Source organism: Stegostoma tigrinum, chromosome 14, assembly GCF_030684315.1.
Source record: "Stegostoma tigrinum isolate sSteTig4 chromosome 14, sSteTig4.hap1, whole genome shotgun sequence".
Classification (NCBI taxonomy): Eukaryota; Metazoa; Chordata; class Chondrichthyes; order Orectolobiformes; family Stegostomatidae; genus Stegostoma; species Stegostoma tigrinum.
The window spans coordinates 44845438-44866283 of NC_081367.1; the positions used below are offsets into that span (position 1 = coordinate 44845438).

Sequence of the window (20846 nt, forward strand, 5' to 3'; positions counted from 1 at the left end):
GGGGGGAGGAGGAGAATGCCTTTGGTGGTGAGGTCAGATTACATGGTGTACTGCATCTGCTGTTCCCTTTGTAGCCTCCTCTACATTGGGGAAACCAAGCAGAGGCTTGGGGACCACTTTGCAGAACACCTATGCTCAGTTTGCACTAAATAACTGCACCTTCCAGAAGTGAACCATTTCAATTCCCCCTCCCACTCCTCAGACGACATGTCCACCCTGGGCCTCCTGCAGTGCCACAATGATGCCACCCAAAGGTTGCGGAAACAGCACCCCATATTCCGCTTTGATACCATTGGGCTGCAGGGTTCCTATGTGGACTTATAAGCTTCAAAATCTCCCCTCCCCTTACCACATCCCAAAACCAGCCCAGCTTGTCCCCACCTCCCTAACCTGTCCTTCCTCCCACCTCAAGGCCCACACCATCTCCTACCTAGTAGCCTCATCCCACCCCTTGACCTATCCGTCCTCCCTAACTCCCCACCTACACTCACCTTGACTGTCTCCATCCCTACCTCTTTAACCTGTCTGTCTCCTCTCCACCTACTTCTCCTCTATCCATCTTCTATCCACCTCCCCCATTTCTGAGAGTTTAAGCCTGAAACGTCAGCTTTCCTGCTCCTCTGATGCTGCTCAGCCTGCTGTGTTCATCCAGCTCTACATCTTGTTATCTCAGATTCTCCAGCATCTGCAATTCCTTCTAAGTTACACAAGACATAGTAATAGTGCTTTTGCATGATAGTAGGATGTATCAGCATGTACTGAACAGAGTCTATTCAAATTCTTAGGGAATGGAAGAAAAACACTTGTACCATATACATTTTTTTTTCCACTTCCCAAATAGAATGCCACAAAACTGATCTCCCGGATATATAAAAGCATTGGCATTAATGACTGGTTTTCAAATTCGTGATCATTCAAAATAGCCACAATCTATCCATTAAGCTGCACTATGCTTCAAATCCAAATGCCTTAATGATGAGGCAGAGGAAGAAAGGGGATCGCATCGTCTTGTGGGTCAAGGCACCGCGTGTTTCCAAAGATTTGTAGAACAAGATAATTATTTCTTATTTCATGCAAATTCAAACAACAAAAAGAAAAAGAAAGAAAATAGGGTCTGAAGAAGATAGAGTCTGGTTAAGGGAGATTAGGGAGTAGTAGGCTCAGGTTGGATTTGTCCTATACTTTTTGGACAGGACACACCTAGGCAAACTTCCACATTAGCCAGTAGATGCAGTACTCTAGTCACATTAGAACAGCTAGGCAGGGACAATTTTGGAGCACAAGTCTTCCGCGCCTTTTTGAGGTGGAAAAAAAAAACAAAACTGATCATGGGAGGTGGGCATTACTGTCTGGAGCAGTACATATTCAACAGTTTCTCTTACGGCTTGCCACTACAACCGCTGTTCAACGATCATGTCCATCAGCACTGTCATTACATCTGCACCAGGGAGACTGGGGAGGATAAGATCAAGTATTTTATACCCCATTAGTTCCTTCAAAACCTGCCACATCCAATCTAGTAGCTAGATCCTTTAGGATTCAAGCAGCTCAGTCATAGTTACTAAGCCATTTGGTGATGGGCACTGAAGTCCTTCAGTCAGAGTATGTTCTATGGCCTTGCCACCCTTCACACTTCTTTTGCGATTCAACCAGGAGAATGGACTCAAGGGCTTCCCAGACAACTCCTTTTGATGTGAAGACCACTGCACCACCACCTCCGGTAGCTCCATTCTACCAGTTTCATGCAATTTGAATTTTCTGTAGTATTGTGATACAACTGAGTGACTTAGTAAACTATTTTAGACAGCTTTTACCAGATGGCTGTGCATGTGAAGTTACACACAGCGCAGACCAGATTACAACAGTAGATCTCCTTCACTAAGACATGAGAACCAAATGGATTTTTACGACAATGGTCTCGTGGTCACCAGTGCTTGGCCTGCCATTTAAATTACTTCAGTTTCCTCAACGTTACTATACAGATAATTTAAAATGTAGCAGAAATAGAAAAAAAAGCAAGACAAAGCACATCACACCAGTATTTATACATGAAAGCATCTCAATCTCACTCAATTCTACCAAAAATACACTAAATTAATTACCGTAACAGCAGTATCAATTTCTTTCTGTTTTTTGTCTATTACTGCATCATCATCTTTGTCTTTTTCAAATTCCTTTTGACATCTGTTTAACAGCAACTTCCGAAAATTTACTGTTGCTCCAGGTTTATCTGGTATTGGAACTTTGAGCTATTAAAAATACAGGAGCAATAATTTAATCTTAAAGTACACAGCGCATATGATCACGCATGCATGGTTTTTAATTGCAAATACAACTTAGATTGCTTCTCACATTGTAAAGTTACACATCCTATACAATAGGCACAGATTGAAAGGTAAATGGTGTATAAGAGTATAAACCTCTCTGGTTTATTTGGGCAATTGGAGGTACAGATAGATATATCTATTAACAAACTAGAATTGAATACCAAAGCTATATTCTTCAATTCAACATGCTTATCAGGCAGCTTTATAACTTTCTAGCCAATTTTTAAAAAAATTATACTTATTAATAATTTATCAAACATTGGAAAACTTCAGATGGGAGATACACTTTACATCTAAAAGAAAACCCAGATGAGCTGCATTGTATTTTTCATTTATTGTCTATATTTCAGCTAGATGTTGATTGTGTTCTTAAAAGTCACAATTACTGTTAGCATACTTCCAAAGCAGAAACAGGAGGTCAAGGCACTTACTGTTGTAAGACAGCGGCACATGTTGGCATAGGCAACAGAGAAGTTTGGTTCAGAAATAGCTTTTTCAAAGACCAGATCAATTACTCCCTTTAACCGCTCTTCATTGTCAATCGTCAAATCTGCCACTTGTTTCATCAACTGCTGGAACATCTGAGGGGTCAATTTGTTCAAAATACTGCGAACCTTTCGGAACAGCTCCTAAGCAAGAAGCAGAGTGCAGTGAATACAATTTTTAAGCCCGTGTATAAATACACACACAGTAACAGAAATAGGACTCTGTTTCAACCGATCATTTGCAAAAACATTTACAGCACTAATGCAGAAATTATAACAATGAAAATTGTGCAACTTTGCACCAATTTTTCACACTGCGTGATCACGAAAGGTTGGCACTGATTGGAGGGTGAAGACAGAGTATACCACCATAACCATCTTTGCAGTTGTACATTTATTGCTTCCTCCAGCAAGGTGTAGTTAAAACAGACTTTAGAATAGTAGGATAGCAGCTCAATTTTCATCCTGCAATTTCCTAATGAGCAAGAGCCATATATTTCTCTTGAGGAATAGGAGTGAGGTAGGGGAGAAAAAGGCAATTGCTGGGAATCTCTGTACACACAAAGTACAATTCACAATTTCCTTCAAGCAAATAGTGCAAGAAATTCAATTTTTTTTTCAACTGACAAGGTTAGTCAAAATGATGAGTCTCAATGATGGACAAATTATTATGTAATAATAAAAAGTATTTAACCTTATAGTTGCAGTACAGAGTGAAGCCAAATAAAGTTCACGTCTCTTTTAATAACAAAGAATTGCTGATGAGAATCAAAAATATACTGACTCAAACCGCATTTATTTTCAACACAGTCAATATAGTTTGGAGCTGAAGGACCATGGTAGACTGTTGACATTCTGGGCCCAGAACCTTCAAGGATGTCCTGATGAAGGGTCTAAGCCCGAAACATCAATTCTCCCGTTCCTCTGATACCACCTGACCTGCTGTGTTCCTCCAGCTGCACACGTTGAGTCTGACTATAGCACCTGCAGATCTTGCTATCTCCAAGTGATTTATTTTCAACACACGTCCAATTCAACAAATTTACAATATTCCCAAACTGTCAATAATGAAAAGGAGCGAGTTATCCCAAATCTTTCAGAAATACTTATTCTCCATTATATTGTATGGTTCATATCCCAGTCGCACACCATTAAAAACTCATGTAAGTAATGTGCATGGGACATTTTGATACAACTCCATTAACTACAATTGAGGCTAAACAAAGAATCGTGCTACGGACCAGGGATAACTGAGCTGAACATTAAGTAGTTTCTCAGAAGCAGACATATCCAAAAATCAATTATATGCAGATAAACAGAAACAATGAAACCATCAGCCCAAAAAAGAATAAAAAACTAGCACACGATCAAAAACAATGACAATACAATTCCTCTAAACAAAAAAGATACTTTGCATAAAGTCTGGCTAAATAGTTCCCCTTTCAATCTATATTCCAGGGCACATGCAAAATTTGTTTGAGGCTTAGTAACAAGAGATATGGTTTGGATTTACATGCCTATCACTTTCAAAATGAGATTCCTGATGAAAAACATACAAATTCAAACTGCATTTGTTACACAATTTCCATTAGTGTTTGAAAGTCACAATACAATTTAAGGGATTCCATCATTCTGTTACCTAAGGTTGATATTTAAAAGAATATATTACTTCACACGATTCACAAAGAGGCACCAGCATGACAATGACCCATCTACTTAAGCAATGTCTGGCTGCAATCAGATCAGCCATGCAATGGCTAGATCCAAGATAAGTGGCGTGTGAATAGCCAGCAGCCAAACACTACGTATAGTGCTTTGGATTGTACGTTTGAACCTCTTCCACAAATCCAATTTATAACAAGTGGATAATTGGTCTAAAAAAGTGAAGCTCATTAAACTTCTATAACATTGTTACAATATAAGCAGAAAACCATTGCTCGTGAACATATTAAGCATAAAGCAATGTAACTGTCAGCAAGTGAGATTTGTTTGTCTGAAGTTTTTGACATTGCACCCATTAATGTAATACCATTCACATGCAGGCAATGTGTACCATATAAGATCTGTGTGAAACAGGAGTTAATTTCCAGGAAACAGCACATATATGGTTACACTTATTTGCCCAATTAGAAGAAACTACTACTAATAAGCTTGCAAATAAATCACTGAAATACTTCAAAACAAGAAAGCGTAATTCATATGCATTATCAAATGTGCAAAATTCAGTTGGCTTGTACAGTCATCTCTATTTTATATGATCTAATAGGGGCTTAAGAAATAGAAGCCTTCCCTGCTATTCAACAAGATCATAGTCGATTACCCCAGGCTTTATTTCCTCTTTTGCGGCACCACAGCATAGCTCAACTCTGATATTTCTAAAATCTACTTCCTCTTTAAACACTTTCACTGATCCAGTCTCCGAAACTCCGCAGTAAGGAATTCCAGACATTCATAACCCTCTTGCAGAAGAGATCCCTCTGCCTCAGTGTTAAATGTGCCCTCCTATCCTGTAACCACGTATCCCCACTGGTCGAGACTCTTCCACAAGTGGAAACACCTGTTTGTCAGGCCACCTCAAACACTTGCAGATTATACAAAAACAAAGGAAATCAGAACAGTAGGCCATTTGAGCTTGCTCCACCTTCGTGATGATGGCTGATCGATCAAGTCAGTCCCCTGCTCCTGCTTTTGCCCCACTCCTTTAACCCTAAGAACAATATCTATCTTCCCCTTGAAAATATTCAATATTTTGGCCTCAACCACCTTGTGGCACAGAATTCCACTTATTCACCACTCTCTGGGAAGAAATGTCTCTTTTGTCATAAATGGCCTACCCATAGTCTCAGTCTGTGACCCCTCGTTCTCGGGTCCCTGGTCATCAGGTATATCTCTTCAGAGTTTATCCAGTCTCATCCTGTTAGGATTTTACAGGTTTCTATGAGGCTAACTATGTATAAGCTTCCTGCTTCCCAACTCCTTCCTATCTTAAACAGGAACATCACACTAGTGGATTATCCAATCCGCTGGAACACTCCCAAAACCCAGTGAAGTCTGGAATGTTTCAACAAATGCTACTATAGCCAATCCCTTTAAAACCCTTGGATGCAGGACTTCAGGTCCTGGCAACCTGTCTACCTTTAGTCTGTCAAATACTTTGACCCTCATGATAGAGGCCGTTCGACCTGGTTTACTTGTTATTTTCAAATTTTATAGTGCATCCACCATGAAGAGCAATAAAAAATATTTGCTTAAATGGCTGACTATTTCCTTATTCCAGTTTATTAATTCCCCAAACTCGGTTGAGCTACAGTCTTTACATACACATACGGGCTCCTGTCGTTAGTTTCAGCATTTCTGACCAATTTCACTTTCCTGCCTCTTTTCGCTTTTCAGTCACCCTCTGCTGGTTCCTAAAGAAAATTCCAATCCTCTGGTCTACTTCTAGCTTTCACTGCTTTGTGTACCTTAGTTTGACTGAGTGCTCTACCTGACCATATCTCTGAACCACAGATGTTTTCTTCTTCTCATCCAACTTTTTGACCAGAATTTTTTTTAACATAACGAAATCGCCTCTTGAATTTCAGCCACTACTCACTCATTCACTGACTTTCCCCTTAATCTATTTTGCCAACTAGCTTTAATTAAATTACAGAGGTGTGAAGAAAGAGTTAAGCTGTTTTTTTACTTTGAGGACACTAATTTGAGACCATCTCTTCCTCAAACAGAATTTGAAATTCGATGTTCAGATCACTACCTTCTGGAGAATCCTTAACTATTAACCCCACTATTATTACACATTATTAAACCTAAAACAGCTTGTTCCTGTGTAGTGGTGCAATGTACTGCACTAACGAACAATCCCTGAAGCATTCTACACATTCATTTTCCCTGTTACCCTTGCCCATCCGTGTCAAGTCAACAGGCAGATTAAAATCACCCATGATAATTTTAGGGCCCTTCTTACAAACCTCCATTGTTTCCTGGTTTATACTTTGCTGTACAGCGAGGCACCTCTGTGAGGGAATAGAAACAGCAGCCATGACTAGGTTGCTATTCCTAATTCTCCCCAAACTGGACCCACATTATAATCAGTTACATCTATGCCATTTCTGAAGACAGCACAACCATCTTCCTTTGTTCACTAAGCTCTCTCACGTCCTCCTTTTTGGCTAGCTCTTCCAGCTCTAAAGCCCTTGAATACAGAGTTTCAAACCCTGGGCATGCTGTATCCGTATCTCCGTTAACAGCTATCAAGTCAGTCATTTATTCTTAACTGTCACCAACTCACCCACTATTTGAATCCAAGCAGCATTTGTAAAAACCACCTTAGGCCTCAATTTATTTCACTACTGTTACTTAATTACTATGATTTCTGCTGCACTCTTGAGCATCTTTTCCACCCCTATCATACTTAGATTATTGCTCACCTCTTCACTACTCTGCACCTCTGCTCGCTCACTTCATTTTCCTTTTTAAAAATTATTCCCCTTCAACTGAACCTTCCACTCATACTAGTTTGTTTAAAGCTCCATCTACAACCCTAGATACATGAGTCATCAGAACACTAGCCCCAGCATTGTTCAAGTGAGGTCTGCCCCATGAGGACATCACTTCCCTCAGTAATGCAAGTATCCCATGAATCAGAACCCATTTGTCCCACAATCTTCGACTCGGGCATCTATTTCACTACTCTTACTTACCTTATGTCAATTTTCAATTGGCTCGGTAGTAATCCAGAGATTACTACTTTATGGTTCTATTGTTTAATATAGCCTGAGCTGCTCATAATGCCTCAGATCTCTTTCTAGTACAACCTATATTGTGGATTCCTACATATACCACAACTGGACTCTTCCCTTCCCACTCCAATTTACTTTCCAACGCAGAAATGTCTCAACCTTAGCACCAGACAGGTAACAGCCTTCAGCGCTCCAGCTCGGACATATAAAACAGCATCTATTCCCCTTTCATCCCTGCTATTCTTACATTTTGTGTTTCTCTAACCAATTAATGATGCTCTGGAACGCAGTGCAGCAGCCAGTTTGCTTTCCTTCCCTACAGTCCGCACTCCCATCTCAATTTACACCACTAGTCAAACAAAACAGAACCAGAATACCCAAACAGCTACGTGATTTCCTGTGATGTCAATAGTAGAAACAGGCTAACATGGTTCTTAGGTGTCTGTATGTGTCAAGGCTACCCTTTTGATGCAGGTATTCTTCCCTTTATGAAGCTATTCCTTCTCTTTTCCATGCTTTGTAAAGCTGCCACTCTGTTCCAGAAGCACAAGGACCATCCCTCTCTTTCTTTTAGGTCCTTGTGATTGCCTCTGGGTCCTCCTCTCTTCTACTATTTCAGATGTCAGTGATGGTCCCCCTCTCTTCTGCTCCAATGATCCTGTTTATTATCAGATGTTGCTCCAGACGTTTGGTCAGTCTTCCTTCCCTGCGATTTAGTTACATAATTTCTTTATACTGAATTATGGGGCTTCCCCATTAGCTAGATAATCACAACTTGTCCTACTTAATTTTTCAGATCCAACACGGTCATGTTCTTTGTTTAACTGGAGACATACTGAATGCCACTATATGCACATATTCCATACACTTACTCTACCATAGAAGTTCTACCTACTTTTTTGAAAAGCATTGAAATTTGATGACAGATTTGCTAGTTTACATTATAACCAAGACTCAATCAGCTTAATTAGTACAAACTTCCCTTTGTGCAACACTAAATACCAATAAGTCATGCTTTCCAGTGAGCCATTTGTGAAACAAATAAAGCAAAAACAAAACACCGTAATTCTGAAGTTTGACCAAGGCTTGAATTTCAAGTGGTTTTTTTTAAATAAAACATTACTACTCCTATCTTTGCCTTGACAAAGGTACAAACGTACAAAATTAAAACGATCTACAAAAGGTATTTATCTGTTGCAGAAATCAGGCAAGGGATTGTGGACTTGGGCTTACAAACACCAATATTTACCTGATTAGTGTTTTCACCATCATCTCAGTGACACTTATGAATGTAATTTACAGTAAGACAGGAACACAAACGTAACTGCTCAAACTTCTGCAGCATTATCATCAAATGGTCCAAAACTGTGTCAAATGGTTACCTGAGTTTTTATCATATCAGGGTCATCCTCCTCAGTTGGTTTCTTTACAGAAGGTTTCCAGGCATGTTCTGCTTTCTTAAGTTGTATGTCATCATTTAGAGAGACGGTTGCAATAATTTTGCGTGGCTCTTTTCTTGGGCCTTGCTGAGATCTTCTCGCACCCATACCTGAAGGCTTGAAAATATTTGAACGTGCATACAGTTAGTCTTTCAGGAAAAGATTTTTACATTTACTATGTGCAAAATTCAAACTGCTTCAGGCAATAAATGGACACAGCTAAATTTGAAGTAAAATCCTAAACCAAAACGGTAACAGAGACAGAGACAATGTCTCTTTTTAAGTCAACCATTTAAAACCAGGAAAAATGCTCACCAAGGTGAGTTGACTGTACTTACAGCTTCCATAAAGCTGTGGCTAATGAAAAGTTTAATCTCACCTTGCCTCCAAGCACTGGTTCAATATTCAGTCAAATTGAGGAAGACAGCCACAAACAACAATTAATAACAGCAAAGATAATGGGAACTGCAGATGCTGGAGAATCCAAAGATAATAGTGTGAAGCTGGATGAACACAGCAGGCCAAGCAGCATCTCAGGAGCACAAAAGCTGACGTTTCGGGCCTAGACCCTTCATCAGAGAGGGGGATGGGGAGAGGGAACTGAAATAAATAGGGAGAGAGGGGGAGGCGGACCAAGATGGAGAGAAAAGAAGATAGGTGGAGAGGTAGGGAGAGGATAAGTCAGTCCAGGGAGGACGGACAGGTCAAGGAGGCGGGATGAGGTTAGCAGGTAGGAAAAGGAGGTGCGGCTTGGAGTGGGGGAGGAAGGGATGGGTGAGAGGAAGAACAGGTTAGGGAGGCAGAGCCCAGCCTGTCTCTGCCTCCCTAACCTGTTCTTCCTCTCACCCATCCCTTCCTCCCACCCCAAGCCGCACCTCCATTTCCTACCTACTAACCTCATCCTGCCTCCTTGACCTGTCCGTCTTTCCTGGACTGACCTATCCCCTCCCTACCTCCCCACCTATACTCTCCTCTCCACCTATCATCTTTTCTCTCCATCTTCAGTCCGCCTCCCCCTCTCTCCCTATTTATTCCAGAACCTTCACCCCATACCCCTCTCTGAAGGAGGGTCTAGGCCCGAAACGTCAGCTTTTGTGCTCCTGAGATGCTGCTTGGCCTGCTGTGTTCATCCAGCTTCACACTTTATTATCTTTAATTAACAACAGCAAGTTTGCTTTTAATTTTTGAAATGGAATTCCCAATCAGATAGCCTTCCAATTTGTAATAAGGTAGGTGAGAAGTGAGGACAAGTTAAAAATAAAGGGTCAAGAGGAATGGCAGAATTGAGAGATCAATTCACATACTATTAAAGGCTGAAAGATCAAACAGACACTGAGGCCTAAAGATGGCTACTTCAATATGTTGTGACTACGAACAATGGAGAACAGAAAACTGAAGCAGAGAAGAGGAAAGCAGATTTGTACTCCTTGTCAGTTACTGGGGGTCAGAAAAGATGCTAATACACATTAGACATGGAAATTCAAAATTTGACTATATCTTTCAGCTTGTAAACCATAAGATGCATTTAGAACATCAAGTCCCAAGCATTTATATGGCTAGACTGGAGAAGCTGGGATAGGTTTTATCGAAAAAAGAAAGTTGAATGGAGATTTGAGGGGTAGTATTCAAAAATCTCATGGGTAAAATGTAAATAGCAAGGATAAACCACTCACACTGGTGGAAGAGAGTTGACAGCACAGGACAACAGTTTGAGGTGAACAGCAAAGGAACAAGTTAATCAGAGCAAAAACCTTTTCAAATGGCAAATACACCAAAAATGTGTGACAGAGGCAGATTCAACTGTGGTTTTCAATGTGAAAAACTGGATTATCAGAAGCAAAAAAGTACAGAGGGATTACAGGAAAAAAAGAAGACTGGATCTAGGTTAGCTTCTCTTGCAGAAAAAGTGTGTTGGATTACCAGTAAATAGCCTATGATAAGGTAATAAAATGACAGGCTGGATGAACACAGCAGGCCAAGCAGCATCTCAGGAGCACAAAAGCTGACGTTTCGGGCCTAGACCCTTCATGAAGGGGCTAGGCCCGAAACGTCAGCTTTTGTGCTCCCGAGATGCTGCTGGGCCTGCTGTGTTCATCCAGCCTCTCATTTTATTATCTTGGATTCTCCAGCATCTCCCATTATCACTCCTATGATATAACATTGGTTGAATTCTTCAATCCATATTGACAATTCAAACAGCAGAACTCAGTATTTTCATAATTTCCACTAAGGTTCTACTTTGGACATCAAGCAGTATATATTGCTTTTGGACAGGGAAGAAAAGATATATTTACTGTGTCACCTGTGACACTAGCAGATACAGCATCTTTCACTTCGAATCAAAAAGAACTGCCAAACTCACGTAAACGTCCCACTGAACTTCTAATAAGTGAATGAATTTGGTACACAAGAAAACAGCAAAAATCCATTCTGTTTTTGGTTAAATTATTACATAATTAGAGCACCAACAGCCTCAAATTCTGTTTCACCATTAATACACAGATAGATGTCTCGTCAAATATTTTTATCACTGGCACTTGGAAAAATTAAGTGTTAGTTGACATGTCAACTTGATGACTGCTTAAATTATGCACCTTAGAACATGCCACCTTTGTTACTTGACTATAAATTACCAAAATTCAACTTACTAGGCCTCTTCCGATCGGCTGCCTTCCTAGATTAGCAAAAGGTGGTGTGAAGTCTGGGCCACAGTTCATTCCAGTCAATCTGCTTGGGTCAAGGGGACGAAGTGGAGTCTTGTTTGCCTGCAAAAGGGAAACAAAATTTAAAATCAAAAGCACCAGAGAATGCAAAATTGACTATTCCCAAATATTAAACTGAGCACATCATTTTGGTGCACCCATGTAAGTTTAAGCTGTGATATTTATATTCTAAATCTTGCACTTCTCAGCCTGCATTGCTAGCAACATTCTCCTTTCTAGCTTTTGCTATGTATCTGTTGATGCATCAAAGGCTTTTTAAAAATTTGTTCTAGGGACATGAACATCACTGGAAAGGCCAGTATTTGTTGCCTTTTCCCTAAACCACTCAGAAGGCGATGAAGAAACAGCTCTGCACAGCAGCTTAAAATAACACTGCCTCACTAAGGCATTTCACAAGTCAGTAAAGATTCAAGCTCAACGTTGCTATTCTGGAGTTAAATACATACAAAATAAAGACAAAATATTGCAAAATGCCAAAAATAGACCATAAGACATAGGAGTGGAAGCAAGGCCATTCAGCTCATTGTATCCACTCCACCATTTAATCATGGCTGATGGGCATTTCAACTCCACTTACCCTGTAGCCCTTCGTTCTTTGCGAGATCAAGAATTTATCAATCTCTGCCTTGAAGACATTTAACGTACCGGCCTCCACTGCGCTCCATGGCAAATAATTCCACAGGCCCACCACACTCTGGCTGAAGAAATGTTTCCTCATTTCCATTCTAAATTGACCCCCTCTAATTCTAAGGCTGTGCCCACGGGTCCTAGACTCCCCGCCTAACGGAAACAACTTCCCAGCGTCCACCCTTTCTAAGCCATGCAGTATCTTGTAAGTTTAGAAGGTTGAGGGGAGATCTAATAGAAACTCTACTGAATACAATCCCAGGATCCTCAGCCGTTCATCGTACGTTAGGCCTACCATTCCAGGGATCATCCGTGAGAATCTCCACTGGACACGCTCCAGTGTCAGCATGTCCTCCCTGAAGTGTGGGGCCCAAAACTGGACACAGTATTCTAAATGGGGCCTAACTAGACCTTTATAAAGTCTCAGAAGCACATCGCTGCTTTCATATTCCAACCAACATTACATTTGCTTTCTTAATCACGGACTCTACCTGCAAGTTAACCTTGAGAGAATCCTGGACTAGCACTCCCAGATCCCTTTGTACTTCAGCTTTGAATTTTCTCACCGTTTAGAAAATAGTCCATGCCTGTATTCTTTTTTCCCCCCCACAAAGCGCAAGACCTGACATTTGCACACGTTGGATTTCATCAGCCACTTCCTGGACCACTCTCCTAAACTGTCAATCTTTCTGCAGCCTCCCCACCTCCTCAGTACTACCTACCTGTTCACCTAACTGTGTGTCATCAGCAAACTTCGCCAGAATGCCCCCAGTCCCTTCATCCAGATCATTAATATATATAGTGAATAGCTGCGGCCCCAACAGTGAACCCTGCGGGACACCACTCGGCACCAGTTGCCATTCTGAAAAAGAGCCTTTTATCCCAACACTCTGCCTTCTGTCAGACAGCCAATCCTCAATCCATGCCAGTAGCTCACCTCGAACACCATGGGCCCTCACCTTAAGTGAAATTAAAAAGTGCTTTAGAAATTTAGCAGATCTGGCAGCATATATGGAGGCAGATACAGGGTTAATGTTGCAAGTCTCTGAAGAAATCAGGCTTGGCTCAAAATGTTAACATTTTCTCTCTCCACAAATAATGCCAAATTTGTTCCATATTTCCAGCACTCAGGTTTTATTTCACATTCATTGCAAGATTGGTAAAAGTTGCAAATCTTCTTCACTAGAATATTAATGAATCAATGCAGCATTTACACAGACACCTTTGCCAATATCAACTTGTTGAATTTAATAATGGACTTGAAAAACAAAATTCAAATTCCTATGGATTACTAATGCAGTGACATCATCAGATAAAGGCAGGCGATCAATGTGGATAAGGTTGAAACAGGGAGAGGCAAGACGGAGTGAGAGGTGGAGTACAGAAGGTTTGGGGTGGTGGGGGGAGAAGGGGAGGAGAGTAGGCGGGGCAAGGGGAGGAGAGTAGGCGGGGCAAGGGGAGGAGAGTAGGCGGGGCAAGGGGAGGAGAGTAGGCGGGGCAAGGGGAGGAGAGTAGGCGGGGCAAGGGGAGGAGAGTAGGCGGGGCAAGGGGAGGAGAGTAGGCGGGGCAAGGGGAGGAGAGTAGGCGGGGCAAGGGGAGGAGAGTAGGCGGGGCAAGGGGAGGAGAGTAGGCGGGGCAAGGGGAGGAGAGTAGGCGGGGCAAGGGGAGGAGAGTAGGCGGGGCAAGGGGAGGAGAGTAGGCGGGGCAAGGGGAGGAGAGTAGGCGGGGCAAGGGGAGGAGAGTAGGCAGGGCAAGGGGAGGAGAGTAGGCGGGGCAAGGGGAGGAGAGTAGGCGGGGCAAGGGGAGGAGAGTAGGCGGGGCAAGGGGAGGAGAGTAGGCGGGGCAAGGGGGAGGGGGGAGGTGGTGGGTGGGTGGGCCAAGGCGGTACCGGGAGAAAGAAGCATGGACCAAATGTGCCATACTCAACTGGACAGCAATTTCAGATTTGGCACATGCAAACCAGATCGAATGACATCTTCTACATTGTGAGGAATTATGGAATGTTTACAGCACCAAAACAAGTTATTTAGCAAAACAGGTAAGTTCACCCTCATTTTTCAGCTCTTTATAAACCTCTCCCACTGTTCTTCATCTAACGCCATCAACATACTTTCCCTATTCCTTTGAATATCACGTGTTTTTCTATCTTTGCCTCAAGTACAGCAGCTCCCTACCACCATTTCTTGTGGTAGGAATTCCACATTCTAACCACTCTCCGGGTAAAGACATTTCTTCCAAATATCCTATAGGAATTCCAAGTGACTTGCCTAATCTTATGGCCATCTCAACATCATTGCTGCATCTACCATCCAACACAGTAACCCTCAGTCATCAATTTCACGATGGGGTCTAGAAACAGGAGGGTATACCTGTACAACTTTCTATATGATTGGCTGGGTTTAGATAATATCTTCATTAAAACAGGCCAATCAACAAGAACATTGTCACAGTTTTAATTTGTTCTTTTATAATTTATGAAAATCTTTTATATTTCTTTTCAAATTTTTGATGTGTGCCAGGGTGAAATCCTAGAACTTAAAATGCTTCCAAATTACAAATGCCAAATATTTTAGATTCTGGAAACTTGAAAATAACAACAAGTGCAAGAAATAAAAAGTCAGATCAGACAGCAGATTTTCTGCAAGGTGTTAAAAGTTTCAGGCTGATGACCTGCTGCCAGAATTCAATCCTGAAATCAATCAACTGTATACATCCACAGAGGCTGTACGTGATCTGCTTTGTACTTCTGTCATTTTCCAGACTGTCATTTTAAAAACTTACTAAAAAAGAACACCTGTCATCTAAACAGGAAGGGCACTGCATACCTTATCCAACACAACATCGCTAATTGCAGGTAGGCCTTCAGGTTTCTGCATGCTGGCAAAGATAAACTGGAAACCCAAAAGAAATTCTCGGTCGTATTTCTTTTTGTCTTCAGGATTAAGCGGTTTCCAATTCTCTAATGGAGCAAATAACAATAAGTAAAAATAGTTAGAAAATAAAGTTCACATACATTTCAACTTTGTACCCATTATATAACAAACAAGTATTTAATTAGCAGCGTGCTGTTCAATCACAGTTTCAAAGCTTGCATCTTTGAGTCCGAGCAGAATTGAAAAAGGGAAGCCATGAAAAGGACATCCTGAAATCACCATTCACTTTCCCTAGTGACTTTCAGAAGCTGATCTTGTTCACAACTTTGGTTAATGAAATTTACGCAAGTAATGAACTTCTAGCCACACATTCAGCCATTATACCAAGACTGCCTACATTTACCAACTAAACACATTCCTACGTAGGCCTCGTTTCTGCTCACATACTGTTAAAATATTCTTTCACTTCTTTGTCACCATTACCAATTACATCCAGCATTCTCCTGGTCAAGTTCTATCTTCTATTCTAATAAAATCTTGAGCTCACCCAAAGCTATGCTTTTTGAATTGCAAACCTCGCTAAATCAATTGATTCTTAAACTAACTCAACAAAACTAACTCCTGGTCTGGCAAAGTCTCTGCACTAAAATTTTCTTCCGAATACATTAATCCTTCCACGACTTCCTTCCTCAAGACCTGCAAACATTTAACCATATTCAACCAGTTCTAGTTCCTGAGACAGCAGGAACTGCAAATGTTGGAGATTCTGAGAGAACAAGGTGTAGAGCTGGATGAACACAGGGCCAAGCAGCAGAGGAGCACGAAAGCTGACGTTTCAGCCCTAGACCCTTCTTTAGAAATAGGGGAGGGGAAGGGGGTTCTGAAATAAATAGTGCAGGGTTGTGGCGGGGGGAGGCAGATAGAAGATAGATAGAGAAGATAGGTGGAGAGGAGACAGACAGGTCAAACAGGCAGTGATGGAGCCAGTAAAGGTGAGTGTAGGTGGGGAGTCCGGGAGGGGATAGGTCAGTCCAGGGAGGTCGGATAGGTCAAGGGGGCGGGATGAGGTTAGTAGGTAGGAGATGGGGGTGGGGCTTGAGGTGGGAGGGGACAGGTAGGAGAAGTTAGGGAGGCGGGGACAAGCTGAGCTAGTTTTGCGATGCACTAAGGGGAGGGGAGATTTTGAAGCTGGTGAAGTCCACACTGATACCATTGGGCTGCCGGGTTGCCAAGCGGAATATGAGGTGCTGTTCCTGCAACCTTAAGGTGGCATCGTTGTGGCAATGCAGGAGGCCCAGGATGGACATGACATCTGAGGAACGGGAGGGGAAATTGAAACGGTTTGTGACTGCGAGGTGCAGTTGTTTAGTGCGAACCAATCGTAGGTGTTCCGCAAAGCAGTCCCCAAGCAGTCACTGGCAACCACTGGAAACTGGTACCCATTTCAAGCCCACCAACGCCCACAGCTACCTAAAATACACCTCCTGCCACCCACCTTCCTGCAAAAATGCCACCCCCTAGTCCCAATTCCTTCGCCTCTGCCACATCTGCTCCCACGATGAAGCTTTCCACTCCCAAACATCTCAAAAATCCTCATTTTTCAAGGACCACAAATTACCCACCACCAGACACCCTCCCCCCCGACCTCACGTACCACCCCACCAACCTAGAGATCAAACACATCATCCTCCAACACTTCCGCCATCTGCAATCGAACCCCACCAGAGACATCCTTCCCTCCCCACCCTTATAGCTGCTTTCCAGAGGGACCACTCTCTCCGGGACTCCCTTGCCCGCTCCACACTCCCCTCCAGCCCCACCACACTTGGCACTTTTCCTTCAAACCACAAAGTGCTACACCTGCCCCAAAAACTACCCCCCTCACCCCCATCCCAGGTCCCAAGACCTTCCACATCAAGCAGATGTTCACCTGCACAACTGCTAATGTGGTATACTGCATTCACTGTTCCCATTGTGGCCTCCGCTACATCACGAAAACCAAGCAGAAGCTTGGGGACTGCTTTGCGGAACACCTACGCTCAGTTCACAGTAAACAACTGCACCTCCCAGTCGCGAACTATTTCAACTCCCCCTCCCATTCCTCAGACGACATCCATCCTGGCCTCATGCAGTGCCACAATGATGCTACCTGAAGGTTGCAGGAACAGCAGCTCATATTCTGTTTGGGAACCCTGCAGCCCAATGGTATCATTATGGACTTCACAAGCTTCAAAAATCTCCCCTCCCGCTACAACATCCCAAGACCAGCCCAGCTCGATCCCGCCTCCCTAACCTGTCCTTCCTCTCTCCTATCCCGTCCTCCCACCTCCCTACTAACCTCATCCGGCCCCCTTAACCTGTCCGTCCTCCCTGGACTGATCTATCCCCTCCCTAACTCCCCACCTACACACTCCACCCATCTTCTATCTGCCGCCCCCTCTTTCAATGTTTATTTCAGAATCCCCTTCCCCTCCCCCATTTCTGAAGGAGGGTCTCAGCCTGAAATGCCAGCATTCCTGCTCCTCTGACAGTTCTAATTCCTTGCACTTTCCCTACTGCAATCACTCCACTATTGACAATCATGCTGCAACATAATGAGGCCCCATCAAATGCCCATTTTTCTCTTCTTCCAACAAAATCTAGAAGTCAAATGGTAACCATGAAACAAATGTAAAAACCCATCTGGTACACTGACATCCTTAGGTAAAGAGATCTGCCATTCTTATCTCGTCTGCCACATCTGACTCCAAAGCCACAAGCTCTGAGCTGCTCTCCGAAATGGCTAGCAAGCCACTAAAGGTCTCAAAATGAATGAAACCAGGCAGGCCAACTGGTTTTGATCTGGGCACTGCAACAACAGCAAATTCAGCTTTATTGATGCTGCCTACCCACACATCAATGCACTGTTAGATTCAAGTCAGCATTGCCCAGTGATTAACTGCCATTCAATATCATTTTCTTTCCAGCTGGCCAGTCTAAGGGAACTTTAATCTGCACATGGCCATTCAATTTATAGTCATGAATTCAAGATCTGGGTAATACCTCTGACAAAAGATATCATATCCATGCACAAGTTATCAAATATTAGTAAGTGTGGAGGTGGAGGAACACAGCACACCAGGCAGCATCAGAGGAGCAGGAAAGCTGACGTATCAGGTCAGGACCTTTTTTTCTGAAAGAGGGTCCCAACGCAAAACACCAGCTTTCTTGTTCCTCTGATGCTGCCGGACCTGCCGTGTTCCTCCAACTCTACACTGTGTTACCTCAGATCCAGCAATCGGCAGTTCTTACTATCTCTTGTCAAATATTGAAGCAGTCCACATCAAAATGGAGCAAGGCCTAGACAATATTAAGGTTTGGGCTGACAAGTGGCAAGACATTCATACCACACAACTACCAGGCCATGACCATCTCCAACAGAGATTCTAACTGTCGCCACTCACTATCCAGTGGGGAATTCAACAAGGTAATGCTATCATCAATATCCTGGAGTTATCAGTGACCAGAAGTTAAACTGGAATAAACATACTGTGGCTAAAAAAAGAGATGGTCGGAGGTTAGGAGTCCTACAGCGATTCATCTTCTGATTTCCCAAAGCTTACTCACCAAAGGCAAGAGTCAGGTGTGATGGAATACACCCAGCTGACTCGAGAAGTGCATCTGCAACAGTCAAGCACCTTGAATTCATCCAGAATAAAGCAACCGACTGGCACCACAATCACTCCCTTCACCATGAATGTTCAGTAGCAGCCTGCAAGTACTATGCACTCGATACACTGCAAAAATTCATCGGGACTCCTGACAGAACCTTTCAAACTGAAGGCTACTTCCAACTAGAAGTACAAGGGCAGCAAAATAAAGGAAACACCAGCACCTGCAAATTCCCCTCTGAGCCACTCACTATCCTGACTTTGAAATATATTGCCAGACCTTCACTGCCACAGGGTCAAAATCTTGGAACTTCCTCCCTTGTGGCCATACATATGCCAAATGAACTGCAGTCGTTTAAGAAGGCAGCTCACCACTACATTCAAGTGCAATTAGGGATGTACAATAAAATTAGTCCAGCCAAAGGCCACATTATGTGGTTGAATTTTAAAAAGACTTGCAGCTTGCTATCAAATTTGGTTTGATAATGTTTCTGCGGCATGCTCTGAATACTTGCAGCAAAAATACCAAATAAAACTAAGTTTATCAAAAGTACATTGAATTCTAGATGGTTCTGAAGCAGAAAGACAGTAGCCAACACCAACCCAGCATCAATACATCCAACCAGTGCTGAGTGATGACAATCAGAACTCTTGTACGTACAAGTGAAATGGCGGAATACTAAAATTGACACTACGCCAAAGATGAAAGATCAGGCTCAGTTTAGTGAACAACAGGATTACAAACCAATTAAGGAACAAAGTAAACATTACACAAATTGAAATCAGCTAGTCTGTTGATTCACTAGAGATTAAGTTTGAAGGTCATTTTAGAGTCAAAGATGATTGGATTTAATCTGAGCAATTAGCTGATATGAAAGATTTGGATTTGAAAGAAGGGCATAGCACAAAGCTTCTGATGAAATGGAGCAGAATTATTTCAGAATCTCATTAAACTAAAGAAAATTCCAGTTCAAAAAGACCTCAAGCTTCACCAGGATAATAAGATCAGAAAGCAGAGATCATGGATCATTTAAAAGCTAACCTTCAAGGAAACAATCTTCAAAGTTTTCACTACTCATTGTCTACACCGACACAGAAGGCACCTCAAAATAGTTTGGTATGTCAGATTTATATAAAGAGCCTGGAACTGGATTCAGGCCCTTTTGACAGGCCACACAACGTTGGAATACAGTAAAGGCAGATTAAGTGCACACAGGTGCCACTTAAGACTTGTGGAACTAAATGGAAATATTGTAGTAACTTGGTTGCTCTCAGATAGATAGTGTCAGTGGAAAATTCCAAACTCCTAAACTACAAGATCAAAACTGGCAACAGTGAATAATTATCCCAGTAACAAAATAAACCTGGGTAGTACACAGCATACCAAGGCGCACAAAATTTTCTAACAGAAAGTTGAACATCAAAAGTGTAGAGAAAAAAAAAATCGTGTGCTCCATTGTATATCAAGGACATTAATTTTGAAGTTATCATCCCAAGAGTTTCTCTCATCTCTAAACAGGTGCGCCACCATCCACTCTAAAAATCAAATGCTTCCTATATGTACACAATTAAATGAGAAATTGAATTTTTCTTAAAGTCTTTAGTACCAAAAAAATTGGAAACAAAAGGACATATCATAGCCACTCCTGCAAATATCTGCAACATTTTCAGCGAATAGCGAGTTTTGAGAAGATTTGTAGCTCAGGTTGAGGTTCTGGATGTGAGTTTGCTCGCTGAGCTGGAAGGTTAGTTTTCAGACCTTTCGACATCATTCTATCATGTCATCACCAACCCAACGAAACCTAACCAGATAAATAGAAAGCGGGACATAACACCAGTGCTTCGTCGGAGGCTCACTGATGATGTTACCTAGAATGGTGACGAAACGTCTGAAAACTAACCTTCCAGCTCAGCGAGCAAACTCATCCATTTTCAGCAAACGTTTGGCTACCTAGAACTACTTCAACTTATCCCTACCTTGTG

General features: G+C 42.3%; 1 protein-coding gene across 8 annotated transcripts in view; it reads right to left on the reverse strand.

Moving 5' to 3' along the window:
- Positions 1 to 20846, reverse strand: part of eif4g1a (eukaryotic translation initiation factor 4 gamma, 1a) — a 127863-nt gene that overhangs the window by 30771 nt on the left and 76246 nt on the right. For all 8 annotated transcript variants that reach the window (XM_048541979.2, XM_048541980.2, XM_048541981.2 and 5 more), the window contains 5 exons: positions 15166 to 15299; positions 11639 to 11755; positions 8934 to 9107; positions 2759 to 2956; positions 2103 to 2249 (listed from right to left, as the gene is read on the reverse strand). In XM_048541979.2, the coding sequence (XP_048397936.2) occupies positions 2103 to 2249; positions 2759 to 2956; positions 8934 to 9107; positions 11639 to 11755; positions 15166 to 15299 (770 nt within the window). The remainder of the gene's footprint in view (positions 1 to 2102; positions 2250 to 2758; positions 2957 to 8933; positions 9108 to 11638; positions 11756 to 15165; positions 15300 to 20846) is intronic.